Consider the following 22472-nt stretch of genomic DNA (forward strand, 5'->3'; position numbering starts at 1 on the left):
GCACAGTGCCAAGCATATAACACAGAACAAACAGAATTCCTTTTACCGATATCAGACAAGTAAAAGATGGACACCTTTCTGAAGAGGTAAAAAAAAATCATCTTATGAGTCCTATTTTTAAAAAGTGAATAGACAAAAATAAACCATACGTCTGTGTGAAAAAACTAATCTACTTTTTGGCCCAAATATAGAAGGATTACCTTAAAAAGCAATTGGTCATTAGAGGCATTTAACCTGCATTTAATCAAAGTGAGAGATGGATGTTATGTAGGCTGAAAAAATCAATACAAAACATGGCAGACTCATTTCAAAATCAAAGAAGACAAATCAGGCAAAGGATTTCTAGGCTTTTTTCCATTTGAAAGCATTAATTTAAATTAAGTGGGGTGGAGAAGAACTGGCCAGGTAGGAAGATAATTATATTTTTCAATGTAGCAGTGACTGCTGACAAAGCAATGTTCATACCTATCATTGTTATTCTGAGGATAGGGCCAGTTCAAGAAAACTGATGCCAGTCCATCTGTCAACAGTTTGGCATCAGATATTTAATATTCCATTAAGCTCTCATCTCATTCCGCCGATGGATGTGAATTCAAATATAATAAACACCAGGGCAGACAAAAGTATTTGGCATTTTCCACTCTTCTTTTCCTCTGACTCCTCACACGAATGTTATACTGCCTTGGATTCACTTCCATGAGCACAGACAAACATTTTCTCTTTGACACATGCATTATATACTCTATTAAATTGTGCTATTTTATCTGAACATATATAGGCTTTGCTCCTTGTCATTGAATGACTTCTAGAGATGTGGCTTGCTTGCCTAAAACCCCTCTCTGTAATATGAATGATGTGAATGTCATATCATATTTTCAAGTACAAATCCTGCATCTGACTTTTTAGAGCTTAAAAAAGCTGATACAACATTCATGACCCTGGCATTCTAGGTGAGTTTATGATTTGTAGCTTGCAGTATTCACTAGCTTTGATTAAATGTAGCTCTGGTTAAAGGCCTTGGAGATCTCACCTGCACATTACAGTACTATTGCAAGCTTGCAGGCCATTTCTATCTTAAAGTATATGTAAACCCTAAGAATTATGTTTAGTGATTTGTTTTCTTATTTATGGTAAATATACAGGTAAAAGCATTTTGTTATATCTGTTTGATAAGTGCTTATGCTTCTAATTAGAACAGGATTTAATTGATTGGTTTTAGACTTTGAGAGGGACTGGTGGTCAGGGGTTGTTCCCCTCTCCTCCCAAGAGCTTTGGTGGTCACTGGTGCTTTTACACTTTCTACTTCTCCTGACATTGATTGTGTTAGACCATTCACCTTTTAGAACATTAGTGGTCAGTGGTAGTTCACCCCTCAAAAGAATTGGTGGGCAGTGGTGTTTCCTTCCTCCCATCAAGGGCATTGTTGGTCAGTGGTGTTTACCCTTCTTCCCTCTTAAAGGCAAAGGTGGACAGTGGTGTTTCCCCCCATCCCCAAATGCATTCACTGGTGGTCAATGGTGTTTCCTCCATCTTCTAAAAGGAATTATAGGTAATTGGTGTTAATTTTGGTGGTCAGTGTTGCCCCCCTTCCCCCTAATAAAAAAGTATTGATGTTTGGTGGCCCTTACCCAGAATAGCTTTGGTGTTCAGTAATCAGTGGTATTTCCCGTTAAAGAAGAGACCACAAGGTTACATGACTGTGCACCGTGCATGGGTTTGTAAATAAATGACCTTTAGCATTGAAAAATAAACTAAAGTGAAGTAGATTGCAGTGCATTGGGCATTTGTTATATCATTACAACACATAGTACTGGTTGCCTGCACTGTCCAGTAGTCCATAAATAATAGAGGCAATTTATTTCCTGCCATATGGTCTAGTTGGCCTCTGCTTAAATCCAGTGTCATGGGCTACAATCAGTATGTACAATCTCTTTACATTTGTCAAAGGGTGTGTAGTGTAGGACACTATAACTAGGATAATAATTGATTCCATTACTTAGGTAAGTCTTTGCTCTAAATTGTTTGCCAAAGATCTATAGCATTTGTACAAATTACACAAATTGTAAAAACACCTAACTCCTGTTTTGATTTTCTTTACTAGCAATGTATTTGTGTAAAATTGTTTGGTATGTGTTAGCAATCCACATGCTAGCTATTTATCATTTATATCTATCTAATATTTATATATTAGATATTTATATCTAATATATATATAATTTTGTTAATAAAGTTAAAAAAACATATGCTTCTACAATTCTAAAATACTACTTTTATTTTATACTATGCTACCTACAACAAGGTACATTATGTACCATCAAACAGGCAAGCATCAGTGTACATTGCAGGAACACTACTCATAGGCTTCCTTGAATTTAAAATAAGATTGGTTGCAATGATGCAGCAAAAATCCATAGGGCTTAGGCAACTTAGTAGACCTAACTGGAGTCAATTCATCTTTAAGACACTGATAAATAAAGCCTACCTATAACTAAGTTTCTTTTTTCTCAATATAAAACTGGAAAATATAGCATATAAACATTGCAATACAATAATACTATACTGTAATATGTTTCATTCAGTATGTTAAAATTTGCCTTGGACTTTTACTACCTTTACCAAAACCTTAAATGACCAAATGGGTGTGTATCCTCCGCTGGATCAATTTGTATATGATTTTGTACATATATTCTATACATATATAACATATTCATACACACACACAACATTGACTTTATCAATAAAATTACTTTAATGGTACCCAATTATGCCCCGTAAATAATCCATTACTGCAAAAAAGCTCCATGACCAACCAGTTTGGCATGACCAACAAAAACTTCCATGAAGAGTTCAGCTGTATAACAAATGGAATCACAGTGTAAAAACAACAGTTAAAGATGTCACTTAGAACTTAGCAAACATGAAAGTGTTTTTCATTATCCGGCACTCGCGAACTAGTTATAAGACTCCAGCTTTTTCTAGAATTCAGCTGTGTATTTGGTTGCCAAGTAACAAAACCAGTAATAATGCATAGAGAGTGACATTTGAAAAAACAAAAATATTCTTGATGCGACACACGACCAGTGCTATGACTTTTCACATGATATTGTTGTATTTTTGCATATCTGTTTAAAAAGATTCTAAATCTGGAAAATTTACTTTTTTGATGGCCTGCAAACTTACTGAATTTCTCATGCAAAAGATTTCTTATGCAAATATTTGGTGCACAGTTTTTGCTTGTGAAATTGTCATGCAAATTATTCTAGAGTCATTATTTGTTTTTATTCAAAGAGAATGGTAGTTTCATGCAAGCATAAGCATTTCTGTTGTCTTCACATTGGGAAGTGTATTGGCATTTGAACAATACCACCATCAGAGAAGATTTACAAGTATGAAATTGATTGATGTCAGTGCCCCATCCCGGTTTTTAAACACATTGGCTTTTTACAAACAGCATTTTACAAAGCTGTCCACCTCTATATTCATTACAGGTTGAACTTATTTATGTTTATATATATATATATATATATATATATATATGTATATATATATATATATATATATATATATATATATATAGATATATATATATATATATATATAAGAGATATATAGATTTATTATTTAATAGTTATTTATTCTTTTATTATTTGATGTCTCTCATCTTTTTGTTCTTTTTTTGCAATGGCAGTCTTTTTAGGACATGCACTCCATGACTTATGTATACAAATAGGCAAGAGAAGATAAAAAATATAGGGAAATTTCCCTTGTCAAAAGAAAAACTTTTTGGCCAATAAATTACATACATGTATTTTATACTAAATGCGATGTCTGATTAAAGCCCCATACAGATGTGCAATTTTTTTTAATTAATATCCAGCAATAGAAGAACCAAGAGGCAATATCATTGTTCACCTCATTGTTCAGTGCCGTTTGGAGAGATGAGGACGGAGGGTGAGCTGTTGCACCCAGCTATACCATTCTTATTAGGACTTGTTCCAGGCAGTCGTTTGGTGATTTTCAGGACAGATCGCTAAATTACATTAGGGTACAGCTGTACAGATTCTCGAATATCACCTGAGACAATTGTGGAAATTTGTATATACGGTATGTACACAGCTTAAGACTCATTAGTACTTGGTGTACCGACAATGACAATGCTATTGTTCTTTGTTATTCCAAAAGGACAGCATTGGTGTCTTTGGGAATGTTTCCTTTAAATGAGAAAGCAAAAGGAGTGCTTAGATAAACCTGGCTCCAAATTGTCCTGATAATAGACCCATGGTAATTATGCACCATTTTGGTGCACTAAATGACCCTCTTCCTACTTGTTAATGTTTTTCCTTTTAGATTCAAAAAGATTGTTTGTATATTTTGTTATTGGTGGGTCTTACATCTAAAGGACACATTACACATAATTAGCTTTATATTTATGTTAAAATGACATAAGATACCATGTTTGGATGAGGTTAGGTTTATACAGGTTGACAGTCGAAAATCCGGCTATAGATAATCCAGTTCTTTCAGTTTTCTGGCATGAATTTCCGATCAAATTTTCTATACATGGACTGTAGTACACTGTTTGGACACTTATGTTTTGCTGACGCTGTTCTGCAGAAACATCTGTTAGGTCTTGCTTGCTACAATGAGACGTCCCTGCTGCCTGCTCCCCGGAATAGTGCCAGATATCCACGTTGCTGTGAGAGGAAGGCTGGCCTGTGTGTGGAGGTGAGTATAAAATAAAAAAAACAGAATCCAGAAAGCATAACTATAGTTACCTTTTTAAAAATGTTGGATCAGACGGCAATATTGTAGGTAGGAACAGGTCCCTTCTGTAATACGCATCCTTACCTGCCTGATTGCTCCGTGGAACAGTCAAAAACACTATACTTGGCAAACTTAGCTTCCCCTGTGCTTGCTGGGACTAAATGAACTCCTGCACAATTAGACAGCCAGTGAAGCTCTTTTTAACTTATTGAGTGCAGTGTGAGAATCACCAAACCACTAATGAAACAGCCCAGCAGTAGTGTTATTGTTAGTGTTATCTACAGAACACTTAAGCATTTCCAGCAATTCTGGATTCGTCAAGTTCATGATTATCCCAACCCCTCAAGCTGTACCTGGTGGATACATTTCTAAACAACCCTAGGCTAACAATCTTTTGCTCCCAGCAACCACTTCTTTCAGATTCCAGACACCTATTAGGATCCTTGGGACAACTCTGAATTCATGTTTTGAGCAGCTCTTGCAGAGCACTTTAATAAACCCTTACCAGATCACTTTACTTGGTCTCTACCAGAAGTATTGATTTACCTATAATTGCCTTTGTTTTTCTCACCTAACCTATTTAATCCTAAATACATTGAGCCTGATTATCTACATACTAACTTTCCATATTCCATTTGGAACACTCACCAGCATTACAAAAACAACCGCCACAACCGTACCCCTGAAAAAGCCTATTTGGCAAAACGTGTCGGGTTATACGCGACTCAGTCGGTCCAACGTTTTAAATGTTAACTATTGTACAATGGAAGTCTGTCTATGTATAGCACAGTCATCCCATTCATGTAAATGTTAACAGGAGTAGGGATTTAACACAACTTTTCATCGTACACTGTAAATATGTATTAATTCATGATGTGTAAATACATAATTAATGATTTGCAATGAAAATCTGAGCCTCAAAAACCTTGTTCTTGCTTCTCTAAAAAATCTTTTCATATGTAACTTACTTGAGGTGGCTCAAAACCAAACTAAAATGAAATCACGTGTATGCAAATCCCCTACTAAATATATTTATAATTATTACACAGTATTTATATAGAACCAACATATTAGGCAGGGCTTTAAAAAGTCCATAGTCATGTCACTATCTGATCCTCAAAGGGGCTCACAATTTAACGTCCCTTCCACAGTTATATGTCTTTAATACAGTCTAGCTGTAGCTGTAGTGTCCAGTGTGACCTTCTAAATAAACAGGATATTGAAAATAATGTGTGAAAATTAAATGATACTGCAACAGGTAAAGCAGATGTCTTTGTTTCATTTTAGTTCATTTTTTGATTAATTGTTTGTGTACTCATATAAACGTACTGTGATATTCAAAAGCGGGTTTTACATATTATTTTCTACTAAGTGTTAAGGAGCGATTCCAGGCAACAGGTGAAAACATTTGGTGAGCTGCCAACACTCTCAAGTCTACACTGCAACTGTGCTAAATTACCTCCACTTATTGCCTGAAAATTAACTTCATTAAGGAAAAAAGGTTTTAAGGTCCATAGCGCTAGCCCGGAATATAGTAAATTCTCCCAGAATCTGGTAAGCTGTATCCAATGTACTGATTGAATTTCCACCATAGTTGCCCTAGCATAAGATGTCAACCTGGTTGAAATGTGTTTACAGTGAATCAAACAATTCTATTCTAAAATCTTGAAAATTCAGATCAACTAATAAGGGGATTATTTGCTGTTTACATTCTAGGTAAAATAGAATGCCAAAGTCTGTGATGCTCTATGAATTATAATGCAAGCAAGATTTACCTTAATTGCACAATACAGCTTATGTGTCAGGATGCATGTCTATTAAGCTATCCCTTCTTTACTAAAGGCACTAATACGATAAGGTACTGTAATATTCTTTACGCAGATTTTAGCCTTTTACTTGACTGCAATGACTTTATGGAGATAAGGCAATTACTAGCTGCGGAGCACGGAATGATGTTCAGCCTTCGAAACTGAATATCCATGTTTCATTCCACTTATCTAGGCTCTACAGCTGTTGATTTGAAAGATCAGAATCCAGCTGAAATTACTGTGGATTCTCTTTTAGATTCATAGGTTTAAGAGTATAGCCTTGTGGAAAACTATAACTGATGTTTGACAATACCGAGTTACCAGTGCAGAAAAGCACATGGCACATCGTTGATAGATATGGATTTAAAGTGAACCTGCGATAATTATTGATGTTTAAAAATGTTCCAACGATATACAGCAGAAACCTAAGAGTGTATGCATACCTCAATGGGCATGATAATCTCACCAGCTCCTGTAGTTTAGAGCTTAATTCACTCATACAAGCTTATTCATATCTATGATGGACAGACTCACCCAATAATGAGCGGTGTGAAGTAGAAGGAGATAAGGTTAGTCATTTTAATTGTTTGTAATACTCCATTATGTGATCCTTTTGGTATGGTAAATACACAAATTTAGGTGTTTTGTCATTATATTCAATGTCACAAATGAGCCCGGGAGGGGTCTGACTGAGTAGGTGCTATATCAATCAGCAGTTGTGGCTTGCCAATGCCTATACCTCCCAATGCTGAAACAATGCAGCAAGTTCGGAAAAGCCACATGTTGGAAGGACTACAAAAAGCAGATCAGCAGTGATCTGCTACTATCGGGAAATGCAATTTCCTCATTGGACTAGAAATAGCCAATTGGCAGCAGCAACAGTTTTTCTGCTGATCTGTGACATTTATGAAGAACAAAGAAAAACTGTTAATCCTTCCACAAATCTTGTGAGTTACCATATAATCATTTGTGCTCTCTGCTGCTCTGATCAGATATCAGTATTGTTTTCAGCTATATCTGTGAATAACAAAACATTTCTATGGTATAGAGTAAAGGATTCTATAGTGACCATTTTATGAATTTATTTCTAGGAAAAAACATTCTTTTTTATATTAGTGCTAGGCATACAAGAAGACTGTGACTGTGTAGGACCAATGTAATGGTAATATTAGCTCATACAGCCTAAAGTAGGGGGCCGTACTTTGGAGGCGGTTTTAAAAATGGAGACTCCTTCTGACATCACTGACAGTGCCATATAGCCACTGGGCTGTTCTGCAGGTCTGGTTCACCAAAAATTGTACAAGGATAGGGGTAGGCTACAGCAAAAAGAGAGATGCAGGAACTCTCAACAAACCAACTTCCTGTGCCTTATACTTTCAAACGTTGTTATTGGTTGCTCAAAGTGGAATTAAACTTGGAAATTTAAAATAATCCCAACAGACCTACTTTAAATTGGAGTGCTACGTTTCCTGTGCAAAAAAGCAAACCTATGTGCCTGTTTGTAGTCCTCTCTAAAGTGTACACTGAGCTACACATGTGCCAGAAAGAACAGATTCCTGTGCGCATGTGTGAGTGTTACATAACTCCGGCCTAGCCAATCAAGATGTCTGAACCAGGTTTACTTCTGCTTTAATGCTTTAATGTAATATGTCCAGTCTTTCTCTTCCTGTATGATTAGACGTGCTCACTGCTTGTGCAAACACAATCCTCTGTTCATGTACACATTGTTGCTGCACTGTCCTTCTCAGTTATCTGTTAACAAAGCCCTATTTCATGGGATCTGTAGCTGCTGCAGGGACAACTTTTATCACTTGGCACATCTTTCATGTGAAAGATATGATGTGAAGGATAAAAATACCTATATTTAATTATTAATTACCAATTAGGAAGTTGACTGTAAACTTTCACTTAAAGCATAACTAAACCTTAAAAAAAAAAAAAAAAAAAAGCGAACAAGCAGGTTCTTTTTAGCAGAAGGAACATTCTATGTCTTTTATGTAATAACACAAATTTACCTATCTGTTAACAATCTTCTGCTGCACGTACTCTAAGGTTGGAATGCACAGTTTAGTGAAAAGCCGCATACACACCTGCAATTATTGTCGCTGGAAAGGATCTTTCAATGACAAAAGACTGCACAATGCATGAACGAGTGCTGAACATACAGCAGCTTTCTGCTCTATGCAGAGGGAAGGGGGAGACCTATTTCCTGCTGTGCGCTCCCCCCTTCCCTTGCATTAGGATCGTTCATCGTCCATGGATTCGACAGGACAGACGATCAGACGATGGACGACGGACACTGTACACACGCCTGATTCTTGGCCGATATCAGCCCTGAGCCGATTATCAGGCGAGAACCAATAGACATATGTACGTAGCTTAAGATCCTAGCATACCTGGGTGCCAGGAATTATTCTGATTTAGCCGAACAATATAGCTACACATCAAAACCTGACTAAGATGGAGTAAGGGGAGGTGAGGTTTATTTCAGGAAAACAGACACCCTTTAGAAACAAAAATGAAACAAACAAAACACACATTCATAGTATAAAATTGCAATAAAAAAGCCTTAATCAATTATTGTTTTTAAACCTAAAAAGTGATATCTCTAAAGACAATGTTTTATGTCTTATATAACTCTGTTGTGCTTATAGCACAGGTAAATTAAATGACAGATACATGGCAACATCTACCCCCTTTTCTACCTAAAAAAAATATGTATTTATCCAAAATGATGTATATACCACTATATGAAGATTTGGTGCATCAGTTTGAAAACATTTTCAATTTTCTGCCTAAAAATGTGACTATATTTATTTATCCAAAATGGTGCATATACTACAATATGAAGAATTGGTGAACACTTTTACAACAGAAATACTATGCAGTTCTCTGAAATTTGACAGACATAGTGTTATAGTGACAACCTGGATATATTTGCAGTTAAACATAGAACAGATAGCATCTCTTTTGCTGTATCTGGAAAAAGCCCCACCAATGTCTGCTGAGAGTTAAGTAAATAATTTATTGGGAAACCTACAACTCATCGTCCAGATGGAGTAATAACATTGAATATTTGTGACCGGCTTGAGGCTATGAACCTCTACGATAGAGAAAATCACAAAGGTGAAGAGGGGCAGACCATCTTTTATGTCAATGATTTTCTAGAATTAAAAAGTGTCAAATGATTTGACATAGGAAAAAGTGCTGCAGAAACAACAGCAGCAGTGAAATGTTACTTATGAATTATTAAATATTTTCTGAATAGTAGATTTGATACTGTAAACAGACATAAAATTTTGCAAGTCATTTCACAGCTTCAAAAGACGCTTGTTGACTGATGCTGGAACTATTATACCTATACAATATTACATTTCCATAGTTCTTTCAGGATGTCACACTGAGATTAATGCTCTTACAAAAAAACATGTTCCATTTAAGAACTGAATTTGTTGCACAGTGACACCATGATGGTGAATTGAATAGAAGGTTTTACCCTTTGTCATGCACTTATGTCCTCAGTCTATTTATTTTTTTCTATGTGCTTTTCAAAATTATATTAATCTTCTTTTTGATTATATTTTTCCATGCTCTCTTAAGTTGCACTATGACTTCTGTTTTAGAGTAGGTTCACATGCATACACAAGGCAGAAGGACACTCAACACCCTCATTATTAGGTACGAAGTTTGGGTTTGCAGGGCTTGTTAAATTCAAGAGTCACACATTTTTGGTGAAAAAGTTGGCAGGTTCACTGCCAGAAATAAGCCTCGACATATCCATACCTTTTTTTGGACAATAGCTTGCTTATTAGCCCTGCAAATGGACAAACCTGAATAACAAAATGTCCACCCCTAAAACTTCAAAGTGGATTGCTGCAAAGTTCATAAACTGAACCCATACAGATTTGCTGAGTGAGGCCACTATTTAGTCTTGGTGGTCTTTAGGTGTAGATCGGTAGTAGGTGCTGCAACTAGTGAATATTCCCATTGGGATTATAGTTTGCAGAATATGAATTACTGCTACCATTTTCAGTTTTAAATAATCACTAGTTAATTGTCTAATTCCTTAAATTACTACAAAACATGCAGAGAAAATTGGCACCCATGGAACAGGTCATGCTATTTTGGGGTATGACTAATGTTACATACTCCCCCCAATCCATGCTGATATACCAACACTTTTATGAGTCATGTAATGATGTCATAAAAAAATGGGTAATGATTATTTTACTGACATTTATAGATATAGTAAATGGCATGAGATAGGCAGTATTAAATTTACCATGCCACTAGTTTTAAATCCACAGTAAGATTAATATGTCCTGTTTTAAAAGGACAAGTAGACAACCCTGTCTTACAAATAACAAGGCAAAGGTGAAAGATACTCTAGCAAATCAGACAGATTAAATAATGTATTTGAGGTCACATGTGGTCAAAACAAAGCTACAAATTAAATCTGTCTGCTTGGAGGATTTAAAAATGATTTTAAAAGCTCATTGCTAATATTTTGAAATATTGTTGTTCTTTTAGAAAGCTAAGTACTTGGAGATTTCCAGAACAGTTAGCTTCAGAAATATAATTTAACAATTAAACATTACATTACAGTAAATGTCCTTAGCAGGGTGTATACAATGACATCATGTGGTCCTGGGTACTTCCAAAAGGTTTCATTCATTTACAAAAACTCATATACAGCCTCTCTCTAACTAATTGATATCGGCTAGCTGAACAATTGATTGAACACAAAAGGAAATGTCAACGTCAAGTCTTCATTCAAACTGCCATGCTACAGGAAACAAGAGTAATTCAATGAAGATCACAACTTGCTTCTCACCAAAGTCAAAATTGAAAAAATCAAGAAAATACCAGACAATATAAGATGAAAGTGTTACTTTTTTAAAATCACCCTAGGTCTGTGTTTTGTAGGGTAGCTCGCTCATCATTAAATGATAAAAATAGCAGTTTCCTCAAAAGAAGTTTACAATGTTTTTCTTCTATATATATATATATATATATATATATATATATATATGTATATATATATATATATTAGCAAAACAGAGACCCATGATTATTTAATTGTCATTCAAATCATATCAATCATCTAAATACTTTTCAGCAAATGTAGGAAGGCATGAATAATGAGCAGAAGTATTGTCACATAGAAAAATGTATTAATGTTTCTTTCCATTTACACTTGATCTACACTGAAGAAAATGTTGGCAACATTCCCAATGCCCTATATACAAAAGAAATGTTAAAAATATAATATTGTAGACTATGGCTTAAACTAAATTGATCCAAATGCAGTAATACTGTCATGTCTGACTCTGAATCAATGAATCAATTAGAACACATATTTGGCGATGAGTAATGATTATGTCTAGATTATTAACGGTTTAACCTTAAAAAGCCCTTAAAAATATTTAAATTTACAAATTATTATAGGAACAACATGATGCATGTTTTAGTAACAGTAAATACATGAACAATGAATGAGTATTAATGCTATGATTATGATCATTACAGTTACAAAAGATGTTCTTCATGTACATGTATATGTATTCATAGCGAAGCTAGATTTACATTTTATTTGATATTTTATGTGTTGTGGAGTTTGAAACCACAAGGCAGGAGGCACAGCCAAGCCTGTACCTGTCAAAGCCCAATTGTTCCCTTCTGATCAGTGATAAATCCACAAGGCAATCTAGGCAGGGGAATTAGGGGGTTCAGCTACAACTCCAAATTACTGCTAGAAATCAGGAGGATAACAATGTTGGTCAAAAATGCTCACTCCCTGTCAAGTTGAAAAACGGGTGCACTTGTAAGCAGTTGGTATTTGATGCAGCTTTCCATGCCCATAGAGACAATGCAAATATGTCTGCCTCTCTGCTCTTATCAATGGTAATTTAAAGCAGCCAATGGTTCGTCATACTGTGGCTGGTTGACCTGGGGCCAATACCATTGGTAGGGTCAGTTTCATAACTGTAATCATGTTTTTAGTGGTATAAAGGTGGTAATATAGCCACCACTTTAAGGGAGGCATTATTTCTTTAACCTCTCCATCACCTTTTTCCCCACTGTCCCCCCAACAAATTGGTTTTAACAGGGGTTCCCTGAAACCTGAAAATCATTTCAAGGTTTCCTTCAGGGCAAAAAGATTGAGAAAGACTGATTTAAAGGATTGGGGTAAAGCTGCTATTGTGCCTTTTGTCTCTGATTCTGATCCTCTAGCTTATATTTAGGGCTTGCATGCATTATTCTTTAGTTCTATAAGATTTCTAATGCTGACTCTGTAGGCCTGAATAATGCAACCCCTCATACATTTTTAGTTCTTAGCAAATTGTGTTTCTTGTTATAGAATTATAAAACCCTGGGAGAACTACAAATTGTGGTTTGAAATCAGCTGTGTAGCATAATTGCTCTTAGCATTTCAACATATTTCACAAATTCACTTAAAGCAGCTATACAAAGACCATGCTGTCAGCAGGAATGACAGAGGCCAGACATCTAGCTTATTCAGTATTAAAGTGACAATCTGGTAACTTTTATGTTGTTAAAGAAAACACTCCTCCATTTAAGGAAGTGCAGTTCTTAAGATTTACTAGATTCCAGTGGAGATTTAAAGGTTGTTGAAAACATAAATCCGTTTATATTCAACTTTTGCACTTTTGACAAATAATTTGTGTTCTTTTTCATTCCATGTGCGTGCTATGGGTAAAAAGCAGCAAAACCTGTATGTGTCTGTATCAATACCTACCAAAGTGAATTTTGCTGGACACATATCCTAATGCTGAACACAACTAACCCCCAAAAAGACCTACCGCAGCTCTATTTAAACAACAATATGAAATGTAAACTGGAACGATAAAATAGATGGTTTCCATTTACGGCATGTTGACAGAAAGCCACTGTAAAAGTCATAAACATGTATTTGATAGAAATGTCATGCTCCCAAAGAGCTAAGAAGCAAAGGGAAACGGTATGATAAAAACCTGACTGTAACAAATGCCAGGTAGGGATAAGCAGTTCAATTACAGATGAAAGAGATGGCTTCCCGGATTTTTACCACCATCACAGATTTAAAAGAGGTAAACCTGGTCGCTACTATACCTTTTGCGCTTTGATGGAAAAAAAAACAAATAGTAGGGTTAATGTAACCAGAGTGTAGGAAGGTACTACTTTTACAAGTTAAGGTAAAATTATTTTTTGGGAAATAAACATAGAAAGGAAATTTACTGTCACACTAAATCATATCTGCAGTATAAAGCATTATATTCTAGCATACAAAGATTAGGCATACGTAAACACAAGTAACACAATACAATGCTCAATGTCTTAAAAAACAATTACTGTTTTAACATTAATACAAAGTGTCACTTCAACTTATCTAGGAACTTCTCTATATTAAAGGTTCACCATCTAGACTGAACTTTAATGACAACATGAGAAATATATATGCACATTTTTCTCAAAGTAATACATCATTCTGAAATTCTTGATAAACAGATAACTTTGTATCCTGTTCTCCAATATGTTAGTTATGTAACAGGCATCGTGAGAGCCTCTACATTTACACGTAGAATTCAATATCAACAGCAGCAAATAAACTTAATTGCCCTCCTTGCATGCATCTATTTACAGAAGGAAGGTAAATCATTTTTGTTTTGATCTCTCTCTCTCTTTTTATTTTGAGGATACCTCAGTGCAAACTGCTGCTTTTTCCTTGAAAATGGGATCAAATATCCCTAATCTGCTCATGTGTACCAGTGATGCTGCTAGGGTGCAATATTTTAAAAAAGGGCAGGATAGTAAATGTAAACAGTAATAGGAATTTAAGACCATAACTATTCCTAGAAACAGACAGCCCCCATCACAGGAACAGAAGGTAAAGCTGCATCTTTCTGGTTGCATTTTAATGTCTATGCATATAAGGCTAATGGGATAATCTTCATCACACAGGTTGTTGCTCTCATTCAAATTAATGACATAGTGTTTAATGTATACACAAACCTCCCTGACTCCCCAGACGTAATATAAAAGTCACCTTCATCTCATCAACAGCTAGCTAATCAAAAAGCAGGTAGATGCAAAGCACACACACAGAATAAGCATAATTATAATCTGTTGTTTTACTTCACTCCTATCTCCCTTAATTGATTTTGTGTGTCTGTGTAAGCAGCTTAGCGAAAAGGAAAATGCATTTGAAATCCCAAAGGAGTGTCATTAAATGTCATTGTACAAGAATGGTAATCTACCTGAAGGAAATAAATGAAGGGTTCTAAGGCTGTAGCAATGCACTTATTCTGTGTTGAGTGAATATAATAAATAGAACACTTACCCAAGAGTTGTCATGGTAACAATGGTATACCAAAATGAAGCAGGAATGCTAGTGAACTTGCTGGATGATGAACCTTTTTCAGCGTAAAACATCACAGTGGCAAAGATAATGATTGCCATTGTGAGTGAGAAAAGGAGAAATCCCAGTTCAGAGGCACAGCTCTTCAGGGTATACCCAAGAATCCGTAAACCCTGGGAGTGGCGTGAAAATTTGAAAATCCTGAAAACCCGGAAAACCCGCAAGGTGACAAAGGCGCCACTCACATCCTCGTTGTTGGTCATCACCAAGCCTATGTAGTATGGCATGATGGCCACTACATCAATTATACTCATGACACTTCTCATGAATCTGTAGCGACTTGGGGCTGCAAAAAGTCTCAAGAGGTACTCAACTGTAAAAATCATGACACAGGCAGTGTCCAGGCAAAAAAAGGCTACATCATATCTTTCACCACAAGGAAGCTCCTTATTTCCAGGCACAGTGCCACAGGGAACAGTCTCTACCACATTGGTGATCACAGACACTGCAATAAAGAAGCCAGTCACATAGTAGAAGACTAAGGCTAAAGTGCTGGTGTGGGGGTTTTCAAAGGCTCGCCACATAGTCTGGCGTAAGGTTAGGGAGGGCATGGCTTCTTGACTGTTCTCAAATTCATTGTCATCCATTAGCCTTTCTGCATTTTCTCTTTTTCTGTCTTTATATTCTTCGTAGCAGCAGTCACCTATTATTTCAGGTAAGATCCCATAGAAAGCTAGCTCTTCGTCATAGGCAGAGATGCATTCATACCTAGGGTAGTGGAGCTTGCCAGTCCTGTAAAAATTAAGAATACACCTGAACACTTCAGGATCACGATCAAAAAAGTACTCCTTGGTCTCTTCATTGAAGAAGAAATCTTTCTCTGTGCTTCCAAGTAGGGTATCTGGGTATCTTTCTAAAGTAGTTCGCCAAGTCTGGAATCGGCGCCCACTAACATTGAGAATTATTAGCTCATCTTGCTTTTTGTTTTTGTCAGCTGGTGCCAGTGGCATAGGACAGTTGGCCACTGGCATCCACCCAATGGCAGCTGCCCTTGCAAAGGGCAGCCATGCTGCGACCCCGGAAGCCATGAGAGTGCCAGGTCCGGTAGGCCACTCCAGTTCCTTTATTACCAGCTTGATTTCAGATCAAAGCCATCTGTGAAAAGAATACATTCTGTTAGAAATTATAGATAAGCATTGACAATAAAATTAAGTTTCTTTAAAAAAATATCAAGTGAAGCAGTAAAACAGACAAGCAATGTAATAATCATGTTTTTTCTTTCCTTAAAAATACCTTAGCTTTAAATGAGTTTACAATACCATTTTAGCCAAGGAACCTGAAACTATTGATTTATTCAGTTTTTATTATCATAAAAGCCATATATAAGTTTTACTAAATACAATTCCAATAATGAAGATCAATACATTGTTGATATATTGACACATACCCATTTGAATTAATCATCAAATTAAATTGACCCCTCACTCAGGTTCCTTTTCTTGCAACTAATAAATACATATTAAAAAAAACAACTATTTCATGAATACATTTTGTAAATATAATTCACAGTAAATTATAGCTGCACAATAGGATTCCAGAAGTGTCCACCAATCCAGTACCACATTCTTATTGGTTAACTAATTCATTTCACAGCAACAGCTATAGCTATTGCAATCATTCATATTATATAAATTAACTATCAAAGACAACATGGGTCATGGGCTGTGGAAATCTTTCAGAATCACACAGAGCTGTTACAGTTATAATTTTCCATCGGTATCATTCAATAGTGACTTGGCAGTATTGTAAAAATGTGACTTTTTTGAAAAAGAAGAGACATAGGACATGACTAATAAAAACAGAAAATTTGACCAAAAGTGTTGCAAAAGTGATGTAATAATACATGTTAAATATTCGTACATGTACAGTACTTCACCATAGCAGCACAGGTTATTAAAAATCAGCAAAACAGGCTCGAAATAAAAACCATGTTTTTTTTTGTTAAAAAAATTTAGTTTTCTGGTATTATTACAGACAACCTAATACTGGTGTGGAGCATGCAGTGATTTTTGCCTCTACCAAATAGATTTTCTATAAAGTATCAAGTCTACATTACTTTTTCTATTTCCAGTTCCAATTACTTAACGGGTACCACCTTTTTAATGTGTAACAAGTAACACCTATCTGTACAAACTTATAGCAATCAATCAAATGTAAAACTGCCTTGGAAAATGAATTTTGGAAAACGAAAATGTGAATCTTAATATTAGTTATGGGTCAGCACAAACAGTTTATAAATTAGGTTCACAAATTTTTCCAAACTGACAACTCTGAAATTTTAGAAAAGTAACAGTATTTATTTACAGCTATTCAATCAAGTTGCATTCATACCAAGATTTTAATTATTTATTTTTATTTAGGCCTAGATACAAACAGAAAATTTCGTAATACCAGGCATGAGATGAAAAATTAAAACACAAATAATATAGGCAAGGGACTCACTTATCCCATGCCCCTATTATACAGACTATGCAGAATTGTTTAATTAAAATGATTGGATAAACCAATATTTTTGAATAACTATTTTAACTTTATATTGACTAATTAAAAAAATATTTAATTTTACATTTTTCTTTTTTTTTTTTTTTTAATAATGCCCAAAAACGGGATAGAAAAAGATATTCACTTATCTAAATGGCTTCCCCAGTGTTGGGAATATCCTCCAACATTTTTAGTAGCTTAATCTGTTTGTTTTTGTTATAGTTACTTTATAAATAGTGCAATAAACTGAGGCACCACTATAAAAAATACTGTTGCCTGATGCAAAAATGTATCTGGCTCTTCCACACAACTAATATACAAGGTGTTTAGAGAACAGTGGATTTCATATGTCTTGTCAAAGGTTTAAAAAGATGTTAAAATAATGCCTAGCAGCTCATTTGTTTTTTATATATTTCCCAAATAGGATATTTTGTTATGTTTATTGTGTTTGGTAAAGCCAGCATCAGATTGGATGGGTGTATTAGTATATAACCTAAGACCAAATAAATATATAAACCATTATTTTTTGTGACTGGTTACTTTGCCTCAGCAAAAACACACAGGTAAAAAAAAAGCTCCTAAATTAAATCGCTAGAAAAAATATGAAATTCTTTACTTCTTCTATTCAACATTATTATTTTGGAAAGGTTTAAAAAAAACAAGGGTCCTCAATGCTCCTGATTTTGATTCAATGCTCCTGAAGCCTCCCTTTTTCCAATAACCCGACCTGCATGCCTACTAAGCTACTACAAAATTAGTTTGTACGCATCATTCATAATAGTATTACTTGACTACAGGAATTATTGGGTCTTCTTTACTTTCATTTGATTGATGGTTATTTATTCATTAAGACTTTTTTTTGCTAACCACATCAGAAACAAAGCAATCAATATGCTAATAAGGTTTAACAGCAAAGGAAATTAACCAGTGGACTGATCAATGATATTGAAGAAATACAATATGTTATGGTTTCAATATGTATGTGGGTGTTTCTGGTTTCACGTTTACAAATCATTTAACGGTAATGAAATCAAGGTATGTGTCTGCAGTGCCAGCCTGGCATTTCCTAAAATGTAGACGATGTAGATGATCTTTGCTTAAAAAACAAATCAAAGCCAAAAAAATAAATAAATGTGAACAGTACCAGAAAAATTTAGGACCATATCCATCCAAAGAATGTTTAACCATAAACATCCTACTTCTGCATACAATACAGTAACATTAACATGTTAAATACAACTGACCACTATAGCTAATGGTAAAAATGGACAGAAATAATAATGGGGTACACAGCCAGTTTGCTGTGGTGTTTATTGATTTTAGTGATAGTAGTGATCATCAGCCTTTAGGAAATAACAGGTATTTTCATTTTGTGAATGTTTTAGTGTGTTAATGTTATTATCCTGTTAAACCCTGAATTTTTTTGTTATAAAAAGCTGTTTTCTTAACATTACATTAAATTACAAATGAAAATATGTGTAATAAAAACGTTCAATGACCTAACAGTATGCTTTAGTAAATGGTGCATTAGACCAAAAAGATGGACAACTGGAAGAAGAAAGAGGGTTTTGGTTTCCAAAGGGTGGCAATTCCTTTACATAGAAGCTTTAGATCAGGGCTGTCCAAGTCCATTTCTCAAAGACCAGGATCTTCAAACCTTTTTAGTATTTTTCGAGAGGACATTTAGAAAGGTGTGGTATACAAAGAAAAATGTGGCCCTCAATGACCAGAGATGGGTGGCTCTTGTTTAGAACTCCCTCAACTGTTTATTTCTTTTGGTTTCCTTATTTGGGAAATTTCCCCTTAGTTCTTGCTCCTTTAGCTTGTCCACAACACAGATCGTCTGTTGGATAAGGAAAAGTCATGTACCCATTAAAACTAAACAAGAGAAGCTTCACTGTAGGGGTAGTTTTTTAATTATTCTTTGTGTTCAACTTTAGGCAATGCAGTAAAAAAATGTTTTAGTCCTTTGTAGAAATGTTACATATGCATTGTATTTTAGCTTGGCAGGAATCACTGCAACAATAGTACAATGTTACCTTGTTATGCTCACATAACTTATATTTCTACCTTTTTATCCCCTCACAAGGACCTCTTCTGTGAATTATGAATAAACAAATAAACAGTTTTGAAAATTACAGGTAAAGTCTGAACATAGCAATCAATTCAGATTTGAGTTTGGACTGCTTGTAAAATTCTTCATTGCTTCATTCTATCTAAACTCAAAACTTTGCCTGTGAGTCTTTGACAGGTACAATTGTTCCCAAAAGCCCATTTTACAGTTTTAAAACTAATTTGGGAGAAAAATAGGAACTTGTCTGGCTATTTGGTAAACTCTATTCTGTTCTTATACCTGCAATGAAAATAAATTGAAAATATACATAAAAAACAAAAAGTCTCTTATAGCTAACAAACTATTAGATTTAACTGGAAGGACAACCTCACTTTTAGTAAAGTTTTCCCACCTTCTACAATTCCCAGCTAACAAGATTTTAATGAACGATTTTGTGACGCTCTGCACAGATTTGCAGAAAAAGTTTGACCAAATCCATCTTACTATTTTTTGCTAAGGCAATATTTTTCTGGATGGTTGGGAAGGGGGCATCACATTTGAGTTGCTATTTAAATAGGTAGCATAAAAAGGCACCAACACATGTATGCTGAATTATTTCACTTAGGTGTGCATGAGGAAAGCCTCCAATATTTGTATATGTGTAAACTAACAATATCTGATTTAGGTGGTGTGATGTTATCCAGTTTTCCATTGTCTTGGGTTTTGAGCTCAGGGTGCTTTCACCTTTTGCTGTGTATGACTAATCGATAATTGTTCAGTCCTATGAGCTCTTCAAGTGTAGGTTATTAGCTTGATTGAGCAAACTAATGTTCTTTTTTTCTTCTTTACTGGAACATACAGTGACAGTGAATGATTCTCATGGTTTACCATCTTCAGTTAACCAAGTATTAATATTATTCTGTATTAATCTGTATTCTGGCAGGTTAGGCCTCTTGGCCCTGAGACAGCTTTAGAAAGGTTCACTCTCAAGGTTTTTGTCTTTTTAGATATGTGTCTTATATAAAATGTGTTCATTGGTTGGAATGTGTTTAGCTTCCACTATTAGTTTATATTCACTTTAAGCTTTTTACATTTGAAATGCCTATATACATGTTTTAAACAAGCTGCGCAATTTATATATGACATTCTTTCATGACCTTTTCTCCACAGTCAGTAAGTTCTTCTGGGCCTATATATCTTTTCTTTTGCAGCCATGATGAAATTAAACAACTGGCTAGAGACCTCGTCATTAGTAGAATTGGTTTATTCTAATTGAACATGGCACAATAGTCCAGGTAAAACCACCATAGTTTAATCACAATGAACATGCAATCATCTATGGTCTATTAATAAAGCTTGCAAACAGCATTTACATGTTTCCTTCACACTGGTGTATTTGTCATAGATCTTGGAACACACAGAAGGAGGCAGCTTTGTCAGTTCTAAAGTAGACACTTTTCATAGCAATTAAAGACGTGTGTTCAATTGGAGATTCAAGCAGGCTATACCATACCAAACCACATAAGTAGTAACCTTAAATCTAAGTTAGTGGATCCCATACAAAAAGGAAAATTGGAAGACAGCTTTGGAGGAAATTACACTCTTATCACAGACATCACTGTCAGTCACATTCTGACATATTAATATTTGTATCATGTTATGCAACACCTTATGCATGTCAATGTTCCTGCTTTGCTCTACAATTCCAGCCAAAGGCAATGTAGAGCTGTGATTTCCTACATATTTACAGAAAAAAAGAGATGTTCATTAAATGTGTCAAGTAGCAAGAATGTGCAAACCAAGTATGCTTTGCTACACTCCATCACTTTCTAGAGCAATGTTATGGTGTTCAAAACCACAACATACATATGGTATAAATATAAGGAGAGGCTCTTCATCCTGCTTTAGAAACACTAGTCCCTACATCTGCCGCAATGCTGATGATAGCAAACAAATCAAAGGCAAACCTTTAAGTTCACCAGGGAATCTTTTGGATTTTTTAAAAAAAGACAACATTACCTTGTTGACTTAAATGTAATCTCACTGCTTTGTTTTATGAAAAAAGTATATATTGTATTTATAGCAAACTGCAAAATAAAACTTACTTACTTTACTGGTCAGTTACTTTATAGGTAATATTTTTGCACACCTGTTACTCCATTGTTCTTTGTACAGAAAAGGGCGTTTTGAAACTAAAAGTAAAAACTGGCCGTAGTAGCAATATATGTTACAGGGTATATTCAGCTGAGCATAAAACTTATGGCCTGTCAGTATTATAGAGTATAGAGTAATTACTGAATAAGAATAGCTATATATCAAACTCAACACTATGTTTTATAAACCTGGCTTGTCAGAGAAACCTGCAAATTGGCTAAAAGGTTTCATATTTCAATATTTTGCTCATCTCTGGTACATTTTGTATATATTTGTTTCTTAAAACTACCAAATCTTTAAGGTGAACCATTTTAAAGTTTACAGCTGCACTCTATGGGCCTGATTTAATAAAGGCTGGAGAGAATACACTTTCAGCAGTAAAGTCGAGTGATCCAGCAAACCTGGAATGGATCTGGGCCAGGATTGAAAACATTTGCTAACAAATAGCTAATGACTTTTAAGAAATCCATATCAGGAATCACCCAGCTTCACTGATAAAACTGTATTCTCTACAGCCTTGGAGAACTTTAATAAATCAGGCCCTATAAAATATGTTCTTAACAAATAATGGTACTTCTGGACTGAATGTGTTACTAGGACTGTCTGTATTCTTAAATCTCCAAGCAAATTCTCCAAAAAGTTGCACCAAATCATTAGGCCAGTGTCCTTAATTCAACGGGTTCCTCTTACTACACTGACCATTTCTGGGAACAAGCAAGAAATGATACTGGTTAGGAAGTGTACTGTTAGATAGTCCATGGTCAAAGGTTCAAATGGTTTCCCAGTGATGATG

The 22472-nt window shown here is 35.1% G+C and overlaps 1 protein-coding gene across 3 annotated transcripts in view; it reads right to left on the reverse strand.

Annotated features, from left to right (window-relative positions):
- KCND3 (potassium voltage-gated channel subfamily D member 3) overlaps positions 1-22472 on the reverse strand; it is a 277087-nt gene that overhangs the window by 237866 nt on the left and 16749 nt on the right. For all 3 annotated transcript variants that reach the window (XM_072425644.1, XM_072425634.1, XM_072425652.1), the window contains exon 3: positions 14914-16086. In XM_072425644.1, the coding sequence (XP_072281745.1) occupies positions 14914-16019 (1106 nt within the window). In that variant the 5' untranslated portion in view covers positions 16020-16086. The remainder of the gene's footprint in view (positions 1-14913; positions 16087-22472) is intronic.

The sequence above is a fragment of the Pyxicephalus adspersus genome, chromosome 1 (genome assembly GCF_032062135.1).
Source record: "Pyxicephalus adspersus chromosome 1, UCB_Pads_2.0, whole genome shotgun sequence".
Classification (NCBI taxonomy): Eukaryota; Metazoa; Chordata; class Amphibia; order Anura; family Pyxicephalidae; genus Pyxicephalus; species Pyxicephalus adspersus.